The following is a 21,186-nucleotide window of genomic DNA, read 5'->3' as shown; positions in this document are numbered from 1 at the left end:
AGTTATTGAATCGTAATTCCAGTAACTGATGAGTATGTTTTAGTTCAATTAGACCCCAAACCAAACTTCTTTCCAATAATAATAATAATAATAATAATATATGGTTATCAATGTCCCAACAACATTCTTCTAACAAGCCATAAATCTATAATCTATAATAATTCTAAAATACGTAACATCCCCTACAGCTTCCCAAACTTAATAATTCAGCCATTGAGTAATAAATGCACAGACTATATATCTAATTGTATATGAATAAATAATTGATAAAATAATTAATATAATGATTTTCATCAAATCTAGTTGCCAATTAGAGAGCTCAAATAATGAAATAATCATCGAATCCACAATTTTCATTAGAGCATTTTCAATGGGGCTCACTGGACGGGCTCGGGCATCAATGCCGAGTCCGGGAGCTCGAGAGGAGGCGCAAGGGGGCGAGTCGGGTGCGAAGGCAAAAATTTCGTTTTTGTTTTAAAAATCAACTGTTGACTATTGTTTATTTATTTTTTATTTATTTATGCCGTTGAATGACTTTTTTGTAATTTATTTAAATTTCCCCCTACAATATCTTTATTATAAACTCATTCCATTTATTTTCACACCAAAATCATTCTATTTTAATATTACTTATTTTAAATTTAAATATTAGTACTATTTAAAAAAAAAAATTCTCAAATTTTAAAAAAGAAAATGAAAAATCTATATGGGCCCGATTACAGAGGGATATCTCTATAGAGATGGCCCCTATATAAAGCCCAAAGGGAGCTCCAGCATTGAGGTTGCTCTTAATCTCTCGTCTTAGACATACAAAATGGAGTATTATCAAATTATCAAATCACAAGGTTTGTGTCTGTGTGTAGTGTGTACGAATTAAATTACGTATTAATTTGGATACTGTTCATATATACATATAATTAAAAAAATGTTTACAGAATAAAGTCGCATCCATCCTTTCTCTCTCTTGAGTTGCCCACTTCTGCTTTCTCGAAGGCATATACTCTCACTCTCTCTCTCAAACGTAGAATACATATATACGCAGAAGCTTAGAATGTTGGTTGCTTTTTAGAGAGAGAAGAAGCGGTCCTTGGAAAGCCACCGCGGAGAGATCATTTCCTTTGTGTGCTCTGTTCTGTTCTGTTCTGCTATTTTCTTTTTCTTTTTTCGAGACGACGGCGTAAGGTACCTTTGCCACCCCTTGCCCTGAATCTCTTGTACAGTCTTCACGTTTTTGTTGTTAACCTTGAACACTGATCTGAATGTAATGCTTGATGTTATGCATGTTTTTTTGGTAAATGCATTTGTGCATTTTCTTATTTTTTTAGGGTTTAAGATGTGAACCTTCAATGCGGGTTTTTTTCCGCGTTATTTCTTCTTCCTTTTTCGTATTTCTATATCCTTGCATTTTTGTGTTTCGTTTCTTTCGTTTTTGTTCTACCTGTTTCTTATGCCATTTGAAGGGTAAGTGTAACAGCTTTAAGTGTAACAGCTTTACGAGTAGGAAATTTCGAATTTATAAGGCGTTGATGTTAATGCATGCAGGCTTGAGTTCATGTTCTCAGTTCTGTGGTAAGAGATGGGCAAATTATTGTAGCGAATTAGCTTTACGGGGATATTATTTCATGTCCATGTTAATGTTCTCACTTCTGTGTGTGTGTTTTGTTTATCTCTATCCAGTCAAGAGGTTGTAATGTTGTACTGGTATAATTATGTGTGTATATTTTTGGCTGTACTTGGATTTGCTTCTTGCGTTCCTTATTGGGGGTTATTGGCTTGTGGCTTGAAACTAGTGCTCCTGTGTGTTTTGACTTTGAAGCAATACTCCTATCTTATATTATGCATATGTTTTATTGGATGTGGTGCAAGCTTGATGACCTTTGAGTGTGATGTTTATTCTTCATTATATGTTTTGTTGGGATAACTGCAGGGTACGTAAGAGTGAAGCTTTGATATGGCTGCAGCTACGGCAGTTGCATCTTCTGCTAGTGTACGGTATGCACCAGAGGACCCTTCGCTTCCAAAACCATGGAGAGGACTGGTTGATGGTAGGACTGGAAATCTTTACTTCTGGAACCCCGTGACTAACGTAACCCAGTACGAGAGACCTGTTGCCTCCTCGGGTGTAAGCTCGGAACAGTCTAACAATGCTTTGGGTTCATCTGCTGCTCAAAAGGACCCACAGTGCCGTGGATCTCATGATGAAGGCAGATATAGCAATGCTGGTTCAGCAAAGTACACTTCTGATCCAGAAATTGACCAGGTGCTTCAAGTTGTTCTCTCATAAATAGACTCAGAAACAGAAAGTTCTCTTATCCAATTTACATAGATCTTCTCTATTCTCTTGAGCATATGGAGCTTCATATTATATCTCCTGCATTGTTTTGGAGTAATTTAAGAGCTTTTCTTTGCAATTTTTATGCATGTGATTTAACCTATAATGCTTGATGTATAATTTGTCTGTGTGTATTTTGTAAGAGGCTGACAGTGTATAGCTTCATTTACATGCTACTGTGTTATAGTCTGCCAGAAACAGACCAGATTATTCACAGAGTGATCCAGTTGTGGCAAAAAATGCTGTGCATAAACCCATTGAATCTAAAGGCCCAGAAACTGGGTTGTCTGTGGAGGCATATTGTCGTCGTCATGAAATTTCTGTAACTGTAAGCGTTCATCTATTCTGTTTACGTATTATTTGTGTACTAAATTTTTGCAGAAGTGACGTTCATCTTGGGACCCAATACTCAATTGAGAATTTGAGATAGATGACTCATGACTCCTAGCCTCTACCAACTTACCTCCAATCTGGCTCCATCTAACTCCGAATTTGTGCTTAATCAAGAGTTGAACCAATATTGTTTGTTGGATTTTGATCAGAGATGCAATATCTTGGCAACTAGGGAATAATGATATTTATTGTAGCCACATAATCCGAGACCTCTTATGACTGACCTCATGCTTAGTAAAGCTTGGCAATCTTTTATAATGATAATTTTTGTATAACTGAGCTATTTACAGTTCAGATTTTGCTGTTTGCAAACTTTTGAAACCTAATTTTATTTTTGAAATGTATCATTTGAGACCGCACAAGAAGAGGCATAGATATTATTCTAGTTATGGTGTTTCCTTTAAGATGTTCTTACGGAGTTCTTTCGATCTTCAGTTTTTCTTTTACCATGTCTACATAATCAGATGAGGTCCAAACCTGTTTAAGTTTTAGTTTCAAGTTCCTTTGTCAGTGAACTTAGTCCTTATAAGGATTAATCATTTATTCCTTTCTGATAATATAGTCTGTCTTTTCTGGTTATCCCTATGTAAGTTACTTTCCTTTGTTTATTTTGATTATTAATTGTTATATTATTTCTCAATAAATCTGAATTTATTGGTTGTATTCAATTGGCTAGGGAGGAAATGTCCCGCCTTTCATGTCGTTTCAATCCACTGGTTTTCCTTCAGAGATATTAAGAGAGGTACGGGAACCACTTTTATCTCAAGAATTACATAGACAGATGCTCTCATGAATCTGAATTGTTGATCAAATGTTTTTGTTTTTTTGTTTTATGTTGAAGTGCAACTAGAGATCCAATGAGGAGTTTTAGAACTCATGACTCATGAGTACACTATTTTTCATTTAAACTTTCTGTTGCAGGTGCGATATTTGCTCCAGAGAGGAGCCAAATGTCGTACACTGTGTCACCCTTCTTTTGGGACTTGCTTATTATTGGAGTGCTCTTACAGGTCCTTCAATTCATGTGAAGGGCTTCTTGACTCACACTGAGGACTTGCCTTCTTGGTGATTTATAAACTGGCCTCTGGTCAGAAGAGAAGAAGAATCATACTCTCACTCTTGCTCACATCAGCAAATAGTGCCTGATAACGCTAGAGGATGAGGCTTCTTCTTTTCTTGGAAACTTGCATAAGTTCATGACAAGCCAGTCCTATTTGGAGCAGTAGTGCACTACATCTGCTTATAGAGATCCTTAATTTTCTTTTCTTCTTTTTGTTCCCCTTATCTATGCTTCTCGCCCTCTCTCTTCCCCCATCACAATTCCCAGGCACAACAAGCTGGTTTCTCTGCTCCAACTCCAATCCAGGCACAATCATGGCCGATTGCTATGCAAGGTCGTGATATTGTGGCCATTGCCAAGACAGGATCTGGGAAGACTTTGGGTTACTTGATTCCTGGATTTCTTCATCTGAAACAAAAGCGAAATAACCCTAAATTAGGTCCAACAATTTTGGTGCTCTCACCAACAAGAGAGTTGGCCACACAGATACAAGATGAAGCAGTGAAGTTTGGGAGATCATCTAGGATATCTTGTACGGTATGATTTATCATGGCTATGTTACAGTAGTGTATTATTTCTTGTATTCTATCCATTTCTTCAAATCTCCTTAGAAGTCATATCCTTTTGACATTAACAGAGGACTTTTTGTTGGGCTAAGATTTTCTTTATCCTTTTGGGTTTTCATCGTTGATTGTAAATGTGGTTGCATTTGAAACCCATTCATGTGGATGTGGTCATTTTCCTAATTTCTCTGCTTCATGTTGAATTTGCTGCCATTTTTGTTTAATAGTGTCTGTATGGGGGTGCACCAAAAGGACCTCAGTTGAAAGACTTAGACAGAGGTGTGGATATTGTGGTGGCTACTCCTGGTCGATTGAATGATCTTTTGGAGATGAAAAGAGTTTATCTCCATCAAATTTCGTATTTGGTATTGGATGAGGCAGACAGGATGCTAGACATGGGCTTTGAACCCCAAATAAGGAAAATTGTGAAGGAGGTGCCTCCTAGTAGGCAAACCTTGATGTACACAGCAACATGGCCAAAGGAGGTGCGGAGAATTGCTGCTGATTTACTGGTGAACCCTGTTCAGGTTAACATTGGGAATGCTGATGAGCTTGTTGCCAACAAGTCAATAACCCAGGTAAAGTTTAATTTCTTATCATGGTCATTTTTTCTTTTAATACACTATATATTTCTCCTGTTTGGCTGCATATGAGGTTTAATTTTGAATTGACTTGTTTTTTGTTCTTAATGTAACAGCATATTGAAGTTTTATCCCAAATGGATAAGCGTCGTCGTTTGGAACAGATATTGAGGTCTCAACAACCAGGATCAAAGATAATTATCTTTTGCTCTACTAAGAAAATGTGCGATATCCTCGCTGATAACCTAAACCGGCAATTTGGAGCTGCTGCTATTCACGGTGACAAATCTCAGGATGATAGGGATCATGTGCTGAGTCAATTTCGAACTGGAAGGTCCCCAGTGCTTGTAGCCACTGATGTTGCTGCTCGTGGATTGGACGTTAAGGATATTAGGTTGGTAGCTGTTAAATTGATGTTGGTATATGCAATAGGCATAAATCAGTTGTTAGGATAGACTTCAACACATGCATGATAATGAGAGCCCCACTGGAAATTTTTATCATCCACCTCAGCCCATATGGGTAAACTCGTAGTTTTGGCATCTATACAGTTTTCTTTACTTATCTGTATTTTATTTTGTTACTTCTTGTAGAAAATTCATTGCACTAATATTAAATTATATGCTCCAATACATAAGATTGTGTGATTGATGTATCAAGATTTTGCTGGATACAAAAGGTTGTCAATTCTTTTGCAATAACAGATGATTTGCACCATTTCTGTATTTTATTTGTGGTTCATCTGATGGTAATGTAAGTCTCGATTTTGTTACAGGGTGGTAGTAAACTATGACTTCCCGACGGGAATTGAGGATTATGTTCATAGAATTGGAAGAACTGGACGAGCAGGTGCCACTGGAGAGGCTTACACTTTTTTTGGTGATCAGGATGCAAGGCATGCATCGGATCTTGTCAAAATTCTGGAAGGAGCAAATCAAAATGTCCCTGCTGAACTTCGTGATTTGGCATCACGTGGTGGTGGGATGGGAAGAGGGAGGCGCCAGTGGGGCTCTGGTCCTTCCGGACGTGATGTCGGATATGGTGGACGTAACGATTCTTCTTATGGTGGACGTAATGATTCTTCTTATGGTGGAAGGGGAGGCGGAGGAAGGGGAGGAGGTTGGGGAACACCATCGTCTCCTGATAGGCAGGACAGGTATATGTTATTTTCATCCTTTTTGACTGATTGATTGCCTGCCTGCAGCATATGGATGGTACTTGATTTGATTAGTGTTATTATATGTTATTTGGGCTTGTGATTTATTTAATATTGTCTTCATATTCTTGCAGGTATGGTTCTGAATCGTTTGGTCACAACTCAAATGCTACTGGAAGCTTTCATCAGAAGAGCTTTCATGAGAGCATGATGGCTGCTTCCAAGAGCAGAGATAGAAGTCGCAGCAGAAGCCCCAACAGGAATTCAGAATGGGCTAACAACTCCAGCGCAGAGAAATTTGATGGAGCTGCCACCAACCAGCGCAGTTTTCACGAAACCATGATGGGGGCAGCTCAACCACCACCATCTTTAGATGCCCGAGCCTCACCTAATGATGACCCTCAAGAGTCATTGCCAGAAATCAACCTCCTCTCCTGATGTTCAGGATGACGCTGCAGCTGTGCAGTCAGGAAACGGTCAACTTGACCACGAACATAACTCCAACTTCAAAGGGGATGATGCATCAATCAAACCATCAAAGGAGGATCAACCTGCTTTCGTCTGACTTGACATCCTAGGTACTCTTGCATTTTGTTAATATCTGCCTGAGGGGTAACTCGTAAGTAGAACTTGGAACACGTTGTAATTGAACCCCCTGAGATGCCCCCATAAACTCTTCTAAAGTGGGCAATTTTTTGCTGTACATGGTTAATGCTGCAGTAGGCACAGCTTACATGGTCTGACACAAATGCTGCTGCCATAGACAATGTCTCTCTTGTTGGATACTTAAATCTATGGTAGCTAAAACATATATATTTTGTTGCTCCACATATCTAATGATTGGTATTTTATTACTGATATTATGTTTTTGTATGCATGTACACATTAGATTATGTACACAAGTAAAAAAGATATATAGCCTATATATCTATTTGGATTGTGTTATTCTTTAATGAGTATGAACCCTAGTGGGAATGTCACGAACTGCCGGCGAAAATTGAGCCTGCAACCAAATCTTGCAGTTTTATTTGTGGTCTGTTCATCATCATCTGGAATCTATTGATACTTTCTATCAATATCTTCAATTTAAGCAGCTTTTGGCTTCATCTTCTTTGCTCTGGAATACAAGAAGACTCCGGCGAGAGCCAAAGCAGTTCCTGAGCCGTAAATGAATGTAAAAAAAAGTGTATTTCTTTAGGTAAAGTTAGACGGGAGATACGAGTGTGATAGATACCTAAAGAATTTACGAGTGAGACAGGTGTTCGGAAGAAGATGACTGAGGACACGATCACCGCCACTCTCTTCACACTGTTTCCGACTGCGTGTGTCACCGGATTCACCATTCCTAGTATATAGTAAGAAACCTGCCCACAACAAAACACATCTCAAATTCCATCTACATTGTTGTTCTGAGTTATTTTGAGAAAGTTACCTGCTGGTAAGAATGGAAGCACAAACCAGATAGAAGAGCTCTCACACACAACTCCTTCACATTCAAACCTTCACTTGCCTAAATCAAAACTAGATAAATCAATCAATCTCATCGTTAAATCCTAGTGAATTCCTATCTGTTACTTACAGCATATTGGAAGTATGAAGGGCCGAACTTGACACCTTCCATGATAATGGCAGCAGGTAGAAGAAACAAGAACGATATGATTGTTATGATGGAGAAGAGATTGACGTTATCCAAGCCTTCCTGTTAATCAGAGACCAACAATTTCTCATTATCTAATCTTCATTTGTAGATTATATTATAACACAGGCACAGCAGATATACCTCGTTCTTGCGCATTAGTTTTTTGCTAAACACGTTACGCGTCTGGTTGGTGACATTGGAAGCCATTGCAGTGCCAAAACCTATCCTGTTGGGAGATTCATCATCTCAAATAATTGATTTGCATACATGATGGGATGAATGCATGATTTGATTCTTACCAGTTGAAGGAGACTTCAGTGCATGATGCCAATGCCACACCACCAACGATGGGAACGAGAGAAGAAACAACCCACGGAGAGGGCCTCTGTTATCAAGCAACTCATTCAATCATACATGTTATCAGTCTTAAATAATAAACACCTCTTTAGAGTATCACAAACCCTTAACCTCACTCCCTCTTAATAAAAGTTCCACGGGCGGAGTGAGACACAGAATGGGACACCAAACGCAACGAGAGTGGATACGGTTTCATACCTCACCGAAGAAAAGGACAGAGAGCAAGACAGTGAAGAAGGGCTCCATTGCCTTGATGGTGTGTGTGAATGAAACTGCCACTTTCCCTAAACTGATGTTCGTTAAAAGGTTTCCTAAGGTGTGCCCCACAGCAAGTAGAAATATTTGTAGGAACTGCAAAAACACCACAATTACCATCAACCAATATCATTTTAATTACTCAAAGTTTTACCAACTTTAATTTGATTTTACTTTTCGATACGTTTTAAACATTCTTCCAATAAAAACACCAATCTTCAGTTTGTAGCTAAATACACGCATTCTAATTTTTCCGACAACCGAAAAAGTGATGTGGCGTGATTTTTTTGCACCTAAGCAAAAAATTTGATGCGCACACGCCACTTGTACCACTATTTATTTCTTTATATTTTTAAATTATTTTTTATTCAATTTTAATTTATTATGCTTTTATATAACATAAAGATAATTAACAAGGGCTCACTCATCCATTTAGAGTTTATAATTATTTTTTATATTTATTTGAATTAATAATAGATTATTTGGGTTCATTAATTCAAAGTTAGGGTATATAATTTTTAAAATTTTAATTTTTCAATGATAAATACTAATTAGAGTTTATAGTATAATAGTAATTTTTATTTTTATAAAAAATAATTTATAAAACAAAGAAATAAAGAGTGGTACACGTGGTACACACAATATTCTGGGACAGAGGATTCCATCTGAACAATGCCACATGCAAAAGCAAAACTATCCCGAACGTGTCTATTTTGCTACAATAAAAAAATAATGTTATTGCTATAATAATTTACCGACGTATCCAAAATCAAAATTGGATCAAAGTTCATTAATTATTTAACAATTAACCCTTCCTTTTGGGGTAAATACTAATTATTGTCTATTACCGAAAATATCACAACATAAATATAATTGTAAAAAGTATCTAACATTTTGAAGAAAAAAAAAACACATTTGTGTTCCAAAAATTATTTTCGGCACCCGAAAGACGACATGAGCGTGCTCTAAAAAACCCATATGGTAGTCTTATAATTAGAATAAATAAATAAAATATAAAACTAAGCCCTTAAATACAATTATTTATGATCTCAATCCCCAATTTTCTCCATAAAAATCACTTTCGGCGCTAAATACTCCGACGGGATACGTCATCTTTCAGGCGCCGAAAATAATTTATAAGACACAAATACAATTTTCTTCTGTTACAATTATATTTATTGGGACAATAATTGATATTTACCCTTTTCCTTTTCAAAACCTAATATTTAATCTGGTGTCTCACTATTATACAGTAAGAAATTACCTGGGACTTGTTGATTTTGGGTTTAGGGTAAAGATTGAAGCCCCACATTAGAAGTATAATAACTGTCCCACAACCGAACTGAAAGGCCGTTAATGTTGCCGGAAAGTGGTAAACCTTCAACACCTTCAACAACATTAAATTCAAATCTAAAAAAATCAGTATAATTCACACCTTCACAGTAATTAAAAAAAAAAAATGAAAAAGGGACCTGTTTATTGAAGATGTTGAAGTATATATTCAACAAATACCAGACAGCAAACATGGCTGCAAGCTGCAATGTCCTGAGCAATTTGTCGGCTTTCGCCCGCTCGCTTCGACTCTCTGGAAGAGCTGCCGATCTGAGCTTGAAATCGGACAATCTCCTGCTGCTGTGTACGAGGTTTCTGCTGCTGAAATTCGAGTTTGGATTTGAAAAAATGACATGTTTCTGGTCACAAGATTTTGGAATATTATTGATTGCCGCTAATCTGCAATGAAATGATGATTGCTTGAGGCAAGTGATGAATGGCTTCGGAGTTGAGAGAGCCAATGCATAATTAGTTGCCATGTTGTGTGTTTTTGAAGCCTTGTGAGGATTATTCATGCAGCTTCAATTCAATTGGAGGCATGTTTTTTGTGGGGGTCAGATTTTGTTGCTGCTACCAAAAAATAGCCTCCATAAATCACGTGTGGTTTCAAACTCGTGACACTCAATTCAGTTATTTTGTGGGCTTCACTTTATGGAGCTGCTATTCTCTACACTTGCTAGTTTTGGGACGAAGGATTAAATTTCAATATATCATAAATAAAAAGTTAGTCCATCATAATTAAATGACCGCCAATAGCTATCACAGATAGAGTAATGTTAAGTGGTTAGCTTTGTATAGATGACTATGAGCATGAGGATTGAGGGGGGTCACATTAGGCCTGCAGGAAGTACTTTTCTAGTATCCGTATTTTATTACTGTAGCTCGACTCGCAATAGTTGAATATCCCGAGCAAAAGTCCACGATTCAAGTAAATAAATGAAGCTTCAAATCTATTAAATGATGACAATCTATCCTTCCATACTAAAAATGGATAATTTTTATAATTTTTTTTAACAATGATTTTTTTTTTCGTCTTTTGATTTTATAAGCGAATAAAAATTACCACCAATTCTATTGTTATTATTGTTATATGACTCCGATAAAATTTGTTGTTTATAACTTATAACTCATAAATACGCATTTTAATGCCTATGTTCTGGAAATAGGGTCTTGTGATTAATAGATTCTAAATTTGGGTCATCTTTTCGAATGATAATAGCAAAATATTTGGACATTAGTGGTAATTGTATATGCAAATCCACGTATCCATGGTTCTTAGAAATGAGGTCCTTTGATTAATAAATCCTAATTAAAAATTATGGAATGCGTAATTAACGCAAAATTAATTAGTGATGAACTTAGTTCCGTACACCAGTATTATTGTTGAGTAAACAGTAAATATATGAAGGGCAAAAAACATAGAAAGTTGGAGAAGATGAAGGGGTGGGAGTAGCATTAATTTGATATATTCCCTTTGACAACATTGACATGGTAGAAAGTAATATAGGGATGAATAAGTGATTTATTGGATTGGTTGAAGATAAATATCAAAGTACTAATTTAGAATTTGGATTTTTGTGGTGAGTGGTGGTGATGAATCGTGTGAATGTATGGATGGAAGAAACTGTGTCCCCAAATTGAGAGAGAAGTTATTACCAACCATATAAAGGAAGAGATCCGGTGTCCCACAATTTCATTAGTGTTACTATGTCCTATGCTTATATCTATTATTTTAAAAATATTTTTTATAAAATAAAATTTATTAAAATACTAGGAATTATATTTAATTTTTATTTCAAAAGATTAAATTTTTTAGAAAGTATTAGCTAATAAAAATGAAATTAAATGATAAAAAAATAATTATATACTAAATTGATGGAATAAACCCTAGTTTATAATCACAAAATTAAACTAAAACATATAAAGTTGAAATTGACGAAAGTATATATAAGAAATTAAATAAAATTGAAAGTGGAACACAAAGTGGGACATAAAATATAGTACACTGAATCTCATTCCGTTAATACGTGTATGAAACAAATATTTTTGAAGCGTAATTTACTTGTAATTTGACTAATGGAAAAATCAAACGGTTCATTGATGATGACGCCTCCCTAGATGCTATACCAGTACCACACTTCCTTCAAAATAAATAGTAATGGATAAATTCTTTTGAATCAAATTGATCCGGATTAACAGAGCAAAATGGTCACAATATTAATAATATCTTAAATACTTCTAATATAGATTTAGAATTATAAGAGTAAAAAATTTCAAATGGATTATTTTTTTCCTATAATTCATTCAAACTTATTTATTTAAATTCGTAATTCGTCTCGCCAGTCGCCACCATAACTCAATTAAAAAAAATGAAAGGTCATAACTCAACTCAACCTTCATTTCTACTATCTTTAATTAACCCATCATCACTTCTCATTTTGTAAACAAATCAAATAACACATGCATTTTGCACTTTAAACATGCTATGTATTGAACAACATCATTAACAGGGGAAGATTTGAAAAATCTACTAAATTTTTTCTTCCACGTTATGTTGTATGTTCCAAATGTTTCGTTTCAGCATCTTATGATTGTAATTCTCTATTCGCAGGGCCAAAGGCAAAACTTGGACCACCAATAAATTTTAGGGTTAATTGCCGCTAAATTCAAAAGCTTTTTGAAATTTCGCGATATTCTCACCAACTTCAAAATCGGCGTATAAATACACGAATTGAGAATTCGTTCTTAATGTTCCCAAAATTAAAAAATCCGGCGAGATGACATGGCAAATACCTATGACATGTCAATTTCATGCCAAATCAGCTATGACATGTCATTGTTTTAATTTTTTTAATAATTTTATTTATTTATTTATAATTAATTTTAAAAAAAAATAAAAATCACCTACGCTACCCCATACCCAAACACCCCCCCAAACCTACCCCCTTCCCCAACCCCCCGACCACCACCTCCCCAAACCCCCGGCGCCACCCCGACCATCACCTCCCAAACTCCCGGCCTGCAAACACCCCCCAAGCCTACCTCTTTCCCCAAACCCTGTTCGCCTCCTCCATCTACCCTCATCCCCACCCACATCGCCGCCTCATCCACCCACGTCGCTTCCCTCACCTTCCGCCTGCTCCACGCCGCCGAGACTTAAGGTTTGTGGCTTCGGGATCGGAGGAGAGCAACCATGCCCTTTCTTCGCCGTCAGTCGCCTCTTTCTCTCTCTCCATTTTCGGCTCGTCAACAACCCTCACCCAATTTCATCCCCATTTTAGTTTGTTAATTTGGGGATTTGTTGATTTAGGGATTTTATTGATTTCATCCCCAAATTTACCCCTTTCTGAAATCTCGTAGATTTATCCCGGAAATTGAGGAGTCCTCTTGCTCACCGGCGAAATCTCGTGAATTTCTTCGTCTGGGGTTTAGGGGAAGAGGTGGCGGAGGAGGAGGGCGGCAGAGCGGGCGTTATGGGTGCGGAGAGTGTGGGTTTCTTCGTCTGGGGTTTGGGGGGAGAGGTGGCGGAGGAGGAGGGCGGCACAGTGGGTGTTGTGGAAGAGCGCGGTGGCGGCGGGAGGAGGAGGAGATGGGGAGGGTGAGGTCGCGATTTGGTGAGGCGATTTGAAGGAAGGGAGGCCACGATTTGCAGAGCGGCGGTGAAAGGCGAGAGAGAGATGGAGCGGCGGCGGTTGTAGGTGAGTGTGTGTGTTGTTGTTGACAGTTGAGAACAGGCGGAGATGGGCGGTGGTGGTGGTGGTCTGGTGGCTGGAAGTCCAGAGCTCGGCGATGGTGGTGGCTAGAAGTCCAGAGCTCGGCGATGGTGGTGGCTGGAAGTCCAGAACTCGGCGGCGGTGGTGGTGTGCAAGAGAGAGAGATTTCTGCAATTTTTTTTCTTTTTTTTTTTAATGTTGTTGGAAATCAAAACGACGTCGTTTTGATTTTGAAAAAACGACGTCGTTTCCTTATGCCGCCGACTATGCCACGCTGTAATTACGGTAGTCCACGTCAGTTTCAAATTGGGGGAATTTTTTAATTTTGGGAACATTAAGAATGAATTCTCAATTCGTGTATTTATACGCTGATTTTGAAGTTGGTGAGAATATCGCGAAATTTCAAAAAGCTTTTGAATTTAGCGGCAATTAACCCTAAATTTTAATTAGTTAAAGCTTAATAATTAATAATTAGAGTTTGTAACTCGTAGTTAAAATAAATCCCCATTCTATTCGTACCAACCACACAAGATACAACTGAAAAATCTCTCTATTTTCGCGAGCAAATGTTTGGTTAGATTTTGGGCGGACAACTGTTTGGTTTGAGCGATAAGATACACTAGATAAAATAATTCAATTTAATAAAGTGTTTGATTTACATGACTCGGCCCATAAATCTGTGATGCTTGGTTTGCATGATAAAATAATTCAATTAAAATTTATCTCATCCAACACACGTTATAATTGATTTGTTCGTAAAGTTTTACTGACTTGTTCGTTAATTTTATTAACTTAGTTCGTTACTTATATTTTTCGTTTATCTTAGATCTGGACTATAGATATAATAATCCTATGTTCTATAAGTCATCCCATTTCTTAGGTTAAGGTATATGATAACAAAGCGCAATTCAATTAGTAAGACGCTTACCGTCCAACATTAAAGTTGATGGTTCAAATTATATGTGTGTTTATGAAATTAAAAAAAAAATGTATAAATACGCAAGGACAGTCTACAATATTGTTGGCCCTGTAACAAGTTCAAAAATTGACCATTTATTTATGGTTAAAAAATATAGGGTTAATACCGTGAAAAACCATGAACTTTGGTGCGATTTCCAAACTTTCCATGAACTATTTTTTTTATCAAATTTTCCATGAATTTAAACGCCTGAACAATTTTTCCACGGTTTTTACCTCCGGTGAAGGTCCGGTCTTAGTTGGCGCCTACGTGGCAATACCGAGGTGACATGACGCCTACGTGGTAATAATGAGTTGACGTGGCCTCCTACTTGGAAAAAAAATAAGCAAAAAAATAGAAAATCGATTATTTTTCCTCCCTTTCCTCCAGGTCGGCCGATGGACCGCTGCCTTCCTCCGGCGAAGCAGCGCCGACGACCACCACATCTGCCTTCCTCCTTCGCGACGGTCACCTCGCTCGATCTCAGACACGAAGAGCTATGCTGTTCCAGACCTCGCGCCGCTGCTGTGCTCGCGCCGCCTCCGAAGAGCTATGTCGTCTTCGTTTCCGATCGTCCACAAGAAATCCCCAAAATCCTCCTCCCCAAACCTGCACCGCCACCCTATTCAAATCAGCGATTCCGCCGCATTGAACCCCCTCTACCGCCCTCTCTCTCTCCACCGCCCTCCACCATCATCATTACGAAGACCCGCCGTGAGAGAAGGGGACGCGAAGACTCGCTGGCCCTAATTTCAGCAGATGCGGCCAAAACCCTACCTCCTCCGCCGTACCTGCTCCACTGTGCCTCCACCGCCGCTATCTTCCCAATTTCAGCAGACGCAATCAAACCTTATCTTCCCATTCATCTCGACTCACGACACCTCCCCCTCTCTCGCCACCGCTCCCTCTCTCTCCATCGCCCTCCACCACCAACATCACCAGATTCGCCGTCACCAACCACCCCCGTAGCTCCGCCGCCTCCCCTGGCATGGTTGGACTCGCAAATTCACCGCCTCTAGCCCTGGTATGGTTGGGCTCGCAGATCTGCCGCCACCAACCACCCCCGTAGCTTCGCCGCCTCTCCTGGCATGCTCGCAGATCCACCGCCACCAGCCACGGCGGCGAGTTCGACCTCCAACCGAGAGAGAGAGGTTTTGGCTCAAAACGACGTCGTTTTACCCTCAACTAAACGACGTCGTTTCTTTTCGCCGCCGGCTACGCCATGTCAGCACTCAATTTGGGGATTTTTGAAAATCGTGGAAAAATTGTTCAACCCCTTAAGTTCATGGAAAATTTGATAAAAAAAATAGTTCATGGAAAGTTTGGAAATTGCACCAAAGTTCATGGTTTTTCACGGCATTAACCCAAAAATATATAAATTATGAATTAATTATATTTTTGTATAATTAACTATAAATTATGAATTAATTTATTCATCAAATTACATAATTGAAAAATAAAAAACTAAGACAATTACTTTAAAATTATAAACATATGACTTTTAAAAATATACAATAAAATTGGTATAAGATGTGTTTTTTAGACGAAAATTTATCAAAAGTTAAGAAAAGAGCACGTTTTTGTTTGAAGGCTTTAATCATTTCAGACCCTTATTAAAATTTTGCATTTATTTATAGTTATTTTTTTTTAATTTTAAAGAATTTTTATGCATTAAGAGATCTAAAAAATATCAAAGTTATACAATACTTCCTGCGTCCCATAACAATTGTTCTATTCATATCACCAATTTTATTCACACCATAATACCCTCTCTGAGAATAAGCTCATTTTTCATTTTGGGATGTCCCACTATAATAGACTCGTTTTTCATTTTGAGAGATTAAGGATATACTTTAAATGCTTAATTGGTGTGGACCACACCACATTTTTCCCTCAAAAGTAAATTTTTTAATCTCCGTGCCAAAAAAAAATTGAACATATTATAGTGAGATGGAGAGAGTACTAGTCAAAAATCTCATTGAAAATACAAAATATTTAATGAAATTAATATATATATATAGGTATATATATATATATATAATTGATATATTAAATTATAAAAAATATATCAAGGGTAAGAATGACTTTTTATATTCAAATGTGAGAATTTATTACATTTGATCCGAATTAAATTGACCCAAATAGCATCGCTCATAAATAATTATAACTCCAAATAAAATTGGCTTCAATATATACTTGAAAAAATGGGTATTTATTGGGTATGAAAATTGTCATTACTGACTTCTATTAAGATCGATAAACGAGTCATATTATTGGGATGGAACAATAAAATTTATCTATGTTTTTCCAAAAATAAAATAAAATTGGCCACTTCACCCAATAAAATGACCCCCGTTCCACGTCATTATGCCATCTGGAATATGAAATAAATAATCAGAATAACAAAGAAAATCCAAAACCATCAAGATATTGAACTTTTATAAAATGATTAAAATCTAATATACCTGTGAGTTGTTAGGAACTCTAGATAAAAACTAGCCGCAGCCAAGCTAGCTCCACAAAAAGATGTCCAAAGTCACACTGATCTCTGTCCATCTTCTTGATTCACAAATAATAGCTTCATTTCCCTCCATATAGATGTATGTGTTTTTCCAATCATCTTTTACACAAGCACATACATAGGGTTGGAGTTAACCAAGAAAATGACCAGATTTTTCAAGCCAGATATGATTGTCTTTCAGTATTCAACAGCTGCAAAATCCACTGCATTTGTGTCCATTGAGTATGAGTCTCATCCTGAGAATAGAACACATGCACTCGATTTCTGAGCTCGATCCAACTGCAACCTCCGCTCTTCTTGATCCCTTTCCGGCTCATCATGTTTCTCGTGTTCATCGCATCAACCCATCGCCCTCCTGAAGCATAGCTGTTCGACAGGAGGACATACGCTCCAGGCTTCGCCTCAGCAAGCTCCGAGAGCTTCTCAGACGCCCTTGCCCCCAACTCCTCGTCCCCGTATGTTTTACAGCCACTGAGTAGAGCGGACCACGCATTCGCCTCAGCTTCACATGGCATTGGCATACTCGTTATGAACTTCTCCGCCTCACATAGACGCCCTGCTCGAGACAGCATGTCCACCACGCACGTGTAGTGCCTCTGATTCGGCCTGATGCCGTAAACCCTCTCCATTGAGTTGAAGTAAGCAAGCCCTTTATCAACTAAACCACAATGAGAGCAAGCAAACAACACTGACAAAAGAATGAGCTCGTTTGGGGCAACGGATTCCATTTCCTCAAACCGTTGCAGTGATTCCTCTGCAAATCCATTCTCAGCAAGCCCTTGAATCATAGCTGTCCATACTACATCGTTCTTGTTTTCCATCCCATTAAAGATCTTCACAGAACTCCCGATCTCTCCAGACTTGGCGTACATGTCTAGGAGCGCGGTGTCAACAAAGAGATCACGCTGAAACCCAAGTTTCACAGCTTTCGCGTGTGCATACTTGCCCTTCTCCAACGAGGCCAAGCTCGCGCAAGCCCTCAACACACTCGAAAAAGTGGATTTACTCGGCTGCTCTCCACACAAAATCATGTGATGGAACACTTCAAAGGCCTCACCGAAATCCTCAACAACTAGATGGCCAGCAATCAACGAGTTCCACGACACATTATTCCTCTGAGGCATAAGGTTAAACAGCTCCACAGCTTCTGAAATCCGGCCATTGGAGCTATAACCAGAGACCATCGAGTTCCAACAGACAACATTCTTCTGTGGAAGCGCATCAAACACCAAGCGCCCGTCGTTACTATTCCCACACTTGCAGTACAAGTCTATAAGAGAGCAACCAACGAAAACATTCATATCTACACCACTCTTCAACACATGTCCATGAATGCTCTTCCCACCTTCCAAACCCTGCAGGCTGGCCAATGCACTGATCACACTCGAATAGCAAGATATATTCGGCTTGAAACCACAACGAACCATCTCCTGAAACAGCCTTGCCGCCTCCACTGCATCGCCACTCTGGCTCAATCTCGCTATCATGGCGCTCCAAGTAACCTCATTCCTCTCCGGCATCTCATCAAACACCCGACGAGCTTCCACCAACTCGCCCATCTCAACGTACATATCCAGCATCGTCGTCCAAGAAACAACATCCTTCACTTGAATCCTATCAAATGTCTTCCTCGCAGAATCAATGTGGCCCAACCGCAGAAAAAAAGTAACCAAAGAATTCAAGACACATACATTTCCCTCAAAACCAAGCTTCATAATCAGCCCCAAAACACTCATTGCCAATCCCAAATCCCGCAACTCGATACAAGCCTTAACCACAGAAGTAAAAGTAATTGCATTAGGCAAAACCCCAAATCGAAGCATTTCTCTAAACAGCATCATTGCTCGAAAGCTCAGCCTATTATATACAAGCCCGCTAATCGTTGCAGTCCAAGAAAACACATCCGAAAATGGATTCCTCTTGAAATAATGGATCGCTTCATCCACTTTCCCGTGTTTTAGTAATCCAGAAATCAGTGAGGTCCAAGAAACCTCATTTCTCTCAGGCATTTCGTCGAACAGGCGGCACGCGTCAGCCGCATTGCCCCATTTTAGGTTTGCATTGATCAAACAGTTGTGAACGACTAAATTAAAGCCATCGAACCCCTTCAGCATCTGATTTATCTCAAGGGATTTCCTCGAGTCTAGATACATGATCAGTAATTTTACGGCGATGTATTTGTGGGAGGAGAGTCCCATTTTGATTAATTGGCAGTGGAGGGCGTTTCCGTGATTGATCAACCTCTCGTTTGTGCAAATTTCTAGCAGAGAAACGCTTTTCCGAATGAATGCATTCAAGTTTTTTCTTGCATTAGTAGAAAACATTTTTGAGTCGAATGTAATTATAATCACAATTTTTTTACTCCTCTCTCTCTCTCTATTAGACGCTGTTAATGTGGATTCGGGTTAGCGGGCTGCATCCGAATTCAACCCGCCTCAACTTGGGCTGCAGTTTGTTGGGCCGGCTTTTCCAAAATCGTAAAATGATTTATTTTTGTTTTGAAGAAAAGTGGAGGAATTATAGTTTAATTTAAGACTGCTCTCTCAAAAAAGAAGGTGTAATTTAAGACTTATAACGCTGATAAAATTCAAAATACTAATCATCTACTAAAATTAATCCAAAATTCAAAAGTGAAAAATTAATTAAATAATGAATCAATAAAAAGTTAATAACTAAACATCTACTAAAAAATCATGGGCTTTGCTCCCCTTCCTTTCCTGATTCCCCCAACCAAGTGAAAAAATCATGGCCTTTGCTTCCCTTCCCTTCCTTTAATCGAAATATATCATTCAAGTATCTTCAACATGTCCCTCGTTTTTGAACAGAATGCTATTGCTCATGGTTTCGCAAAGGATGCGAGAAATATTAATTCACATCATGTCTGGAATGTACCTTCGTCGTTTGTGGTGGGTCATCTCCATATTTCATGTTCTTCATGTGATCAATAAAATCTATTATCGCTTTCTCAAAAAAAAAAAATGTCCCTCGTTTTTGTATTCATTTGGTAATCTAAGCAATTATAATTTAATTAAGAGTTTGTTTGGCTAACTTACAATTATTGAAAACTGTATTATAAAATAATTTAATAAATATTTTATAAGCTGTAAAAATAAACACGAACAACTAATAAACTCCTAAAAAGATAAGTTAATCAATTCCAAGTTATTTTTTCATAATCTTATAATCAACAATAAACTCATAAAAATACGAATTTTCATTTCCAATATATATCATTTCAATTTCATATATTTTTAAATCCCCTCTCTCTAATTTATAAGCTTAATTATCCAAAGACTTTGATAACTTACAAGCTCTTGAAATATTATATCTTATAAACTCTTAAAACATCTAATAAATTGTTGGAGCTTATAAGTTCTCTAAAATAAACTTAGTGAAACACTCTCTAAACATGTTTGGCATGTTAGAATGGACGAGGGAATGAAATGATGAATCCTACCTCCATTCTATTCATTTGGTTGGTACATTTGTTTTTGGAATCACCATTCTTACTTGTATGATAATTTTCAAAGTTTTTCATTTCTTTTTATCCCTCAATTCCATTCATATATTTATTTCATTCCATTATGCGCATGTAGTAAGTGGAGATGGAGTACCAATAAACTTCTTACGTCGATGATATGTGCACTAGACTTTGGTCGGGATTCAAAATTGGTAAATTTAGGCCATAATTGGAAAATATGGTGGTAATATCGATATTTGAAATGTCCACACATACTTGATCACCACTTGCTTGGGATGAAGGCTTACATTGGTTTGGTTAGACATGATGTTACTTTTGCGTTTGTAATTTGTGGATCATATTTCGACTAATAAGGGTTCTTTTCTAAGTTAGCACGAAACTAAGAATGTGACTCATCAGAGTACAATAAATGTACTCTATCGCTCTTTAAAAATTGTGATCCAGTGAGGATGACACGAAATTTCAAAAAAATATGGTAATTGTGTTTGAGTGGAGATTGAGTCTCATCTTTTTTATAAATAATGAGAAGAAAAATTTATGGGGTCATTTTTATATAAAGAAATGTCACAATTTTCAGGAATATCATAGTAATAAGGTCACAATTTTCAGGGACGAATATAGTAATTTACATTGGTACGGGTAGGGATGGGCCGGATGGCAACGGGCCGATCTGGACTGAATCTCATCAATATTAGATTCAAATCCGTTTTAATTTATGGGATCCAGATCCGCCCCAGATCCAACGGATATGAAAATTTGGGATACGAATCCAGCTCTGCAGGTTGACGGGTCCAGATCCATGGATCTACTGTTTTTAAATTATTTTTTTTTTTTAAAAGAAGTCA

At 37.8% G+C, this 21,186-nt stretch overlaps 3 protein-coding genes across 3 annotated transcripts; 1 reads left to right on the top strand and 2 right to left on the bottom strand.

Moving 5' to 3' along the window:
• Nucleotides 1–949: 949 nt before the first annotated feature.
• LOC131008671 (ATP-dependent RNA helicase-like protein DB10) lies at nt 950–6,945 on the top strand. Its single transcript, XM_057935641.1, has 9 exons — nt 950–1,182; nt 1,928–2,260; nt 2,520–2,660; nt 3,402–3,467; nt 4,053–4,322; nt 4,576–4,926; nt 5,046–5,323; nt 5,705–6,085; nt 6,220–6,945. The coding sequence occupies exons 2-9, from the start codon at nt 1,952–1,954 to the stop codon at nt 6,521–6,523; spliced, it is 2,100 nt and encodes a 699-aa protein (XP_057791624.1). The 5' UTR covers nt 950–1,182; nt 1,928–1,951; the 3' UTR covers nt 6,524–6,945.
• LOC131008705 (phosphoenolpyruvate/phosphate translocator 2, chloroplastic) lies at nt 6,916–10,377 on the bottom strand. Its single transcript, XM_057935717.1, has 9 exons — nt 9,809–10,377; nt 9,601–9,723; nt 8,280–8,432; nt 8,024–8,109; nt 7,866–7,950; nt 7,665–7,784; nt 7,518–7,595; nt 7,320–7,449; nt 6,916–7,242 (listed from the first exon to the last, which is right to left on the bottom strand). The coding sequence occupies exons 1-9, from the start codon at nt 10,181–10,183 to the stop codon at nt 7,172–7,174; spliced, it is 1,221 nt and encodes a 406-aa protein (XP_057791700.1). The 5' UTR covers nt 10,184–10,377; the 3' UTR covers nt 6,916–7,171.
• A 6,182-nt stretch (nt 10,378–16,559) lies between these two features.
• Nucleotides 16,560–19,231, bottom strand: LOC131008669 (pentatricopeptide repeat-containing protein At2g13600-like). Its single transcript, XM_057935636.1, has 2 exons — nt 16,805–19,231; nt 16,560–16,713 (listed from the first exon to the last, which is right to left on the bottom strand). Exon 1 carries the CDS (start codon nt 19,182–19,184, stop codon nt 17,016–17,018), a length of 2,169 nt encoding a protein of 722 aa, XP_057791619.1. The 5' UTR covers nt 19,185–19,231; the 3' UTR covers nt 16,560–16,713; nt 16,805–17,015.
• Between the last annotated feature and the right edge of the window lie 1,955 nt (nt 19,232–21,186).

The sequence above is a fragment of the Salvia miltiorrhiza genome, chromosome 2 (assembly GCF_028751815.1).
Source record: "Salvia miltiorrhiza cultivar Shanhuang (shh) chromosome 2, IMPLAD_Smil_shh, whole genome shotgun sequence".
NCBI classification, from domain to species: Eukaryota; Viridiplantae; Streptophyta; class Magnoliopsida; order Lamiales; family Lamiaceae; genus Salvia; species Salvia miltiorrhiza.
This window is presented reverse-complemented; position numbering and strand designations above follow the sequence as displayed.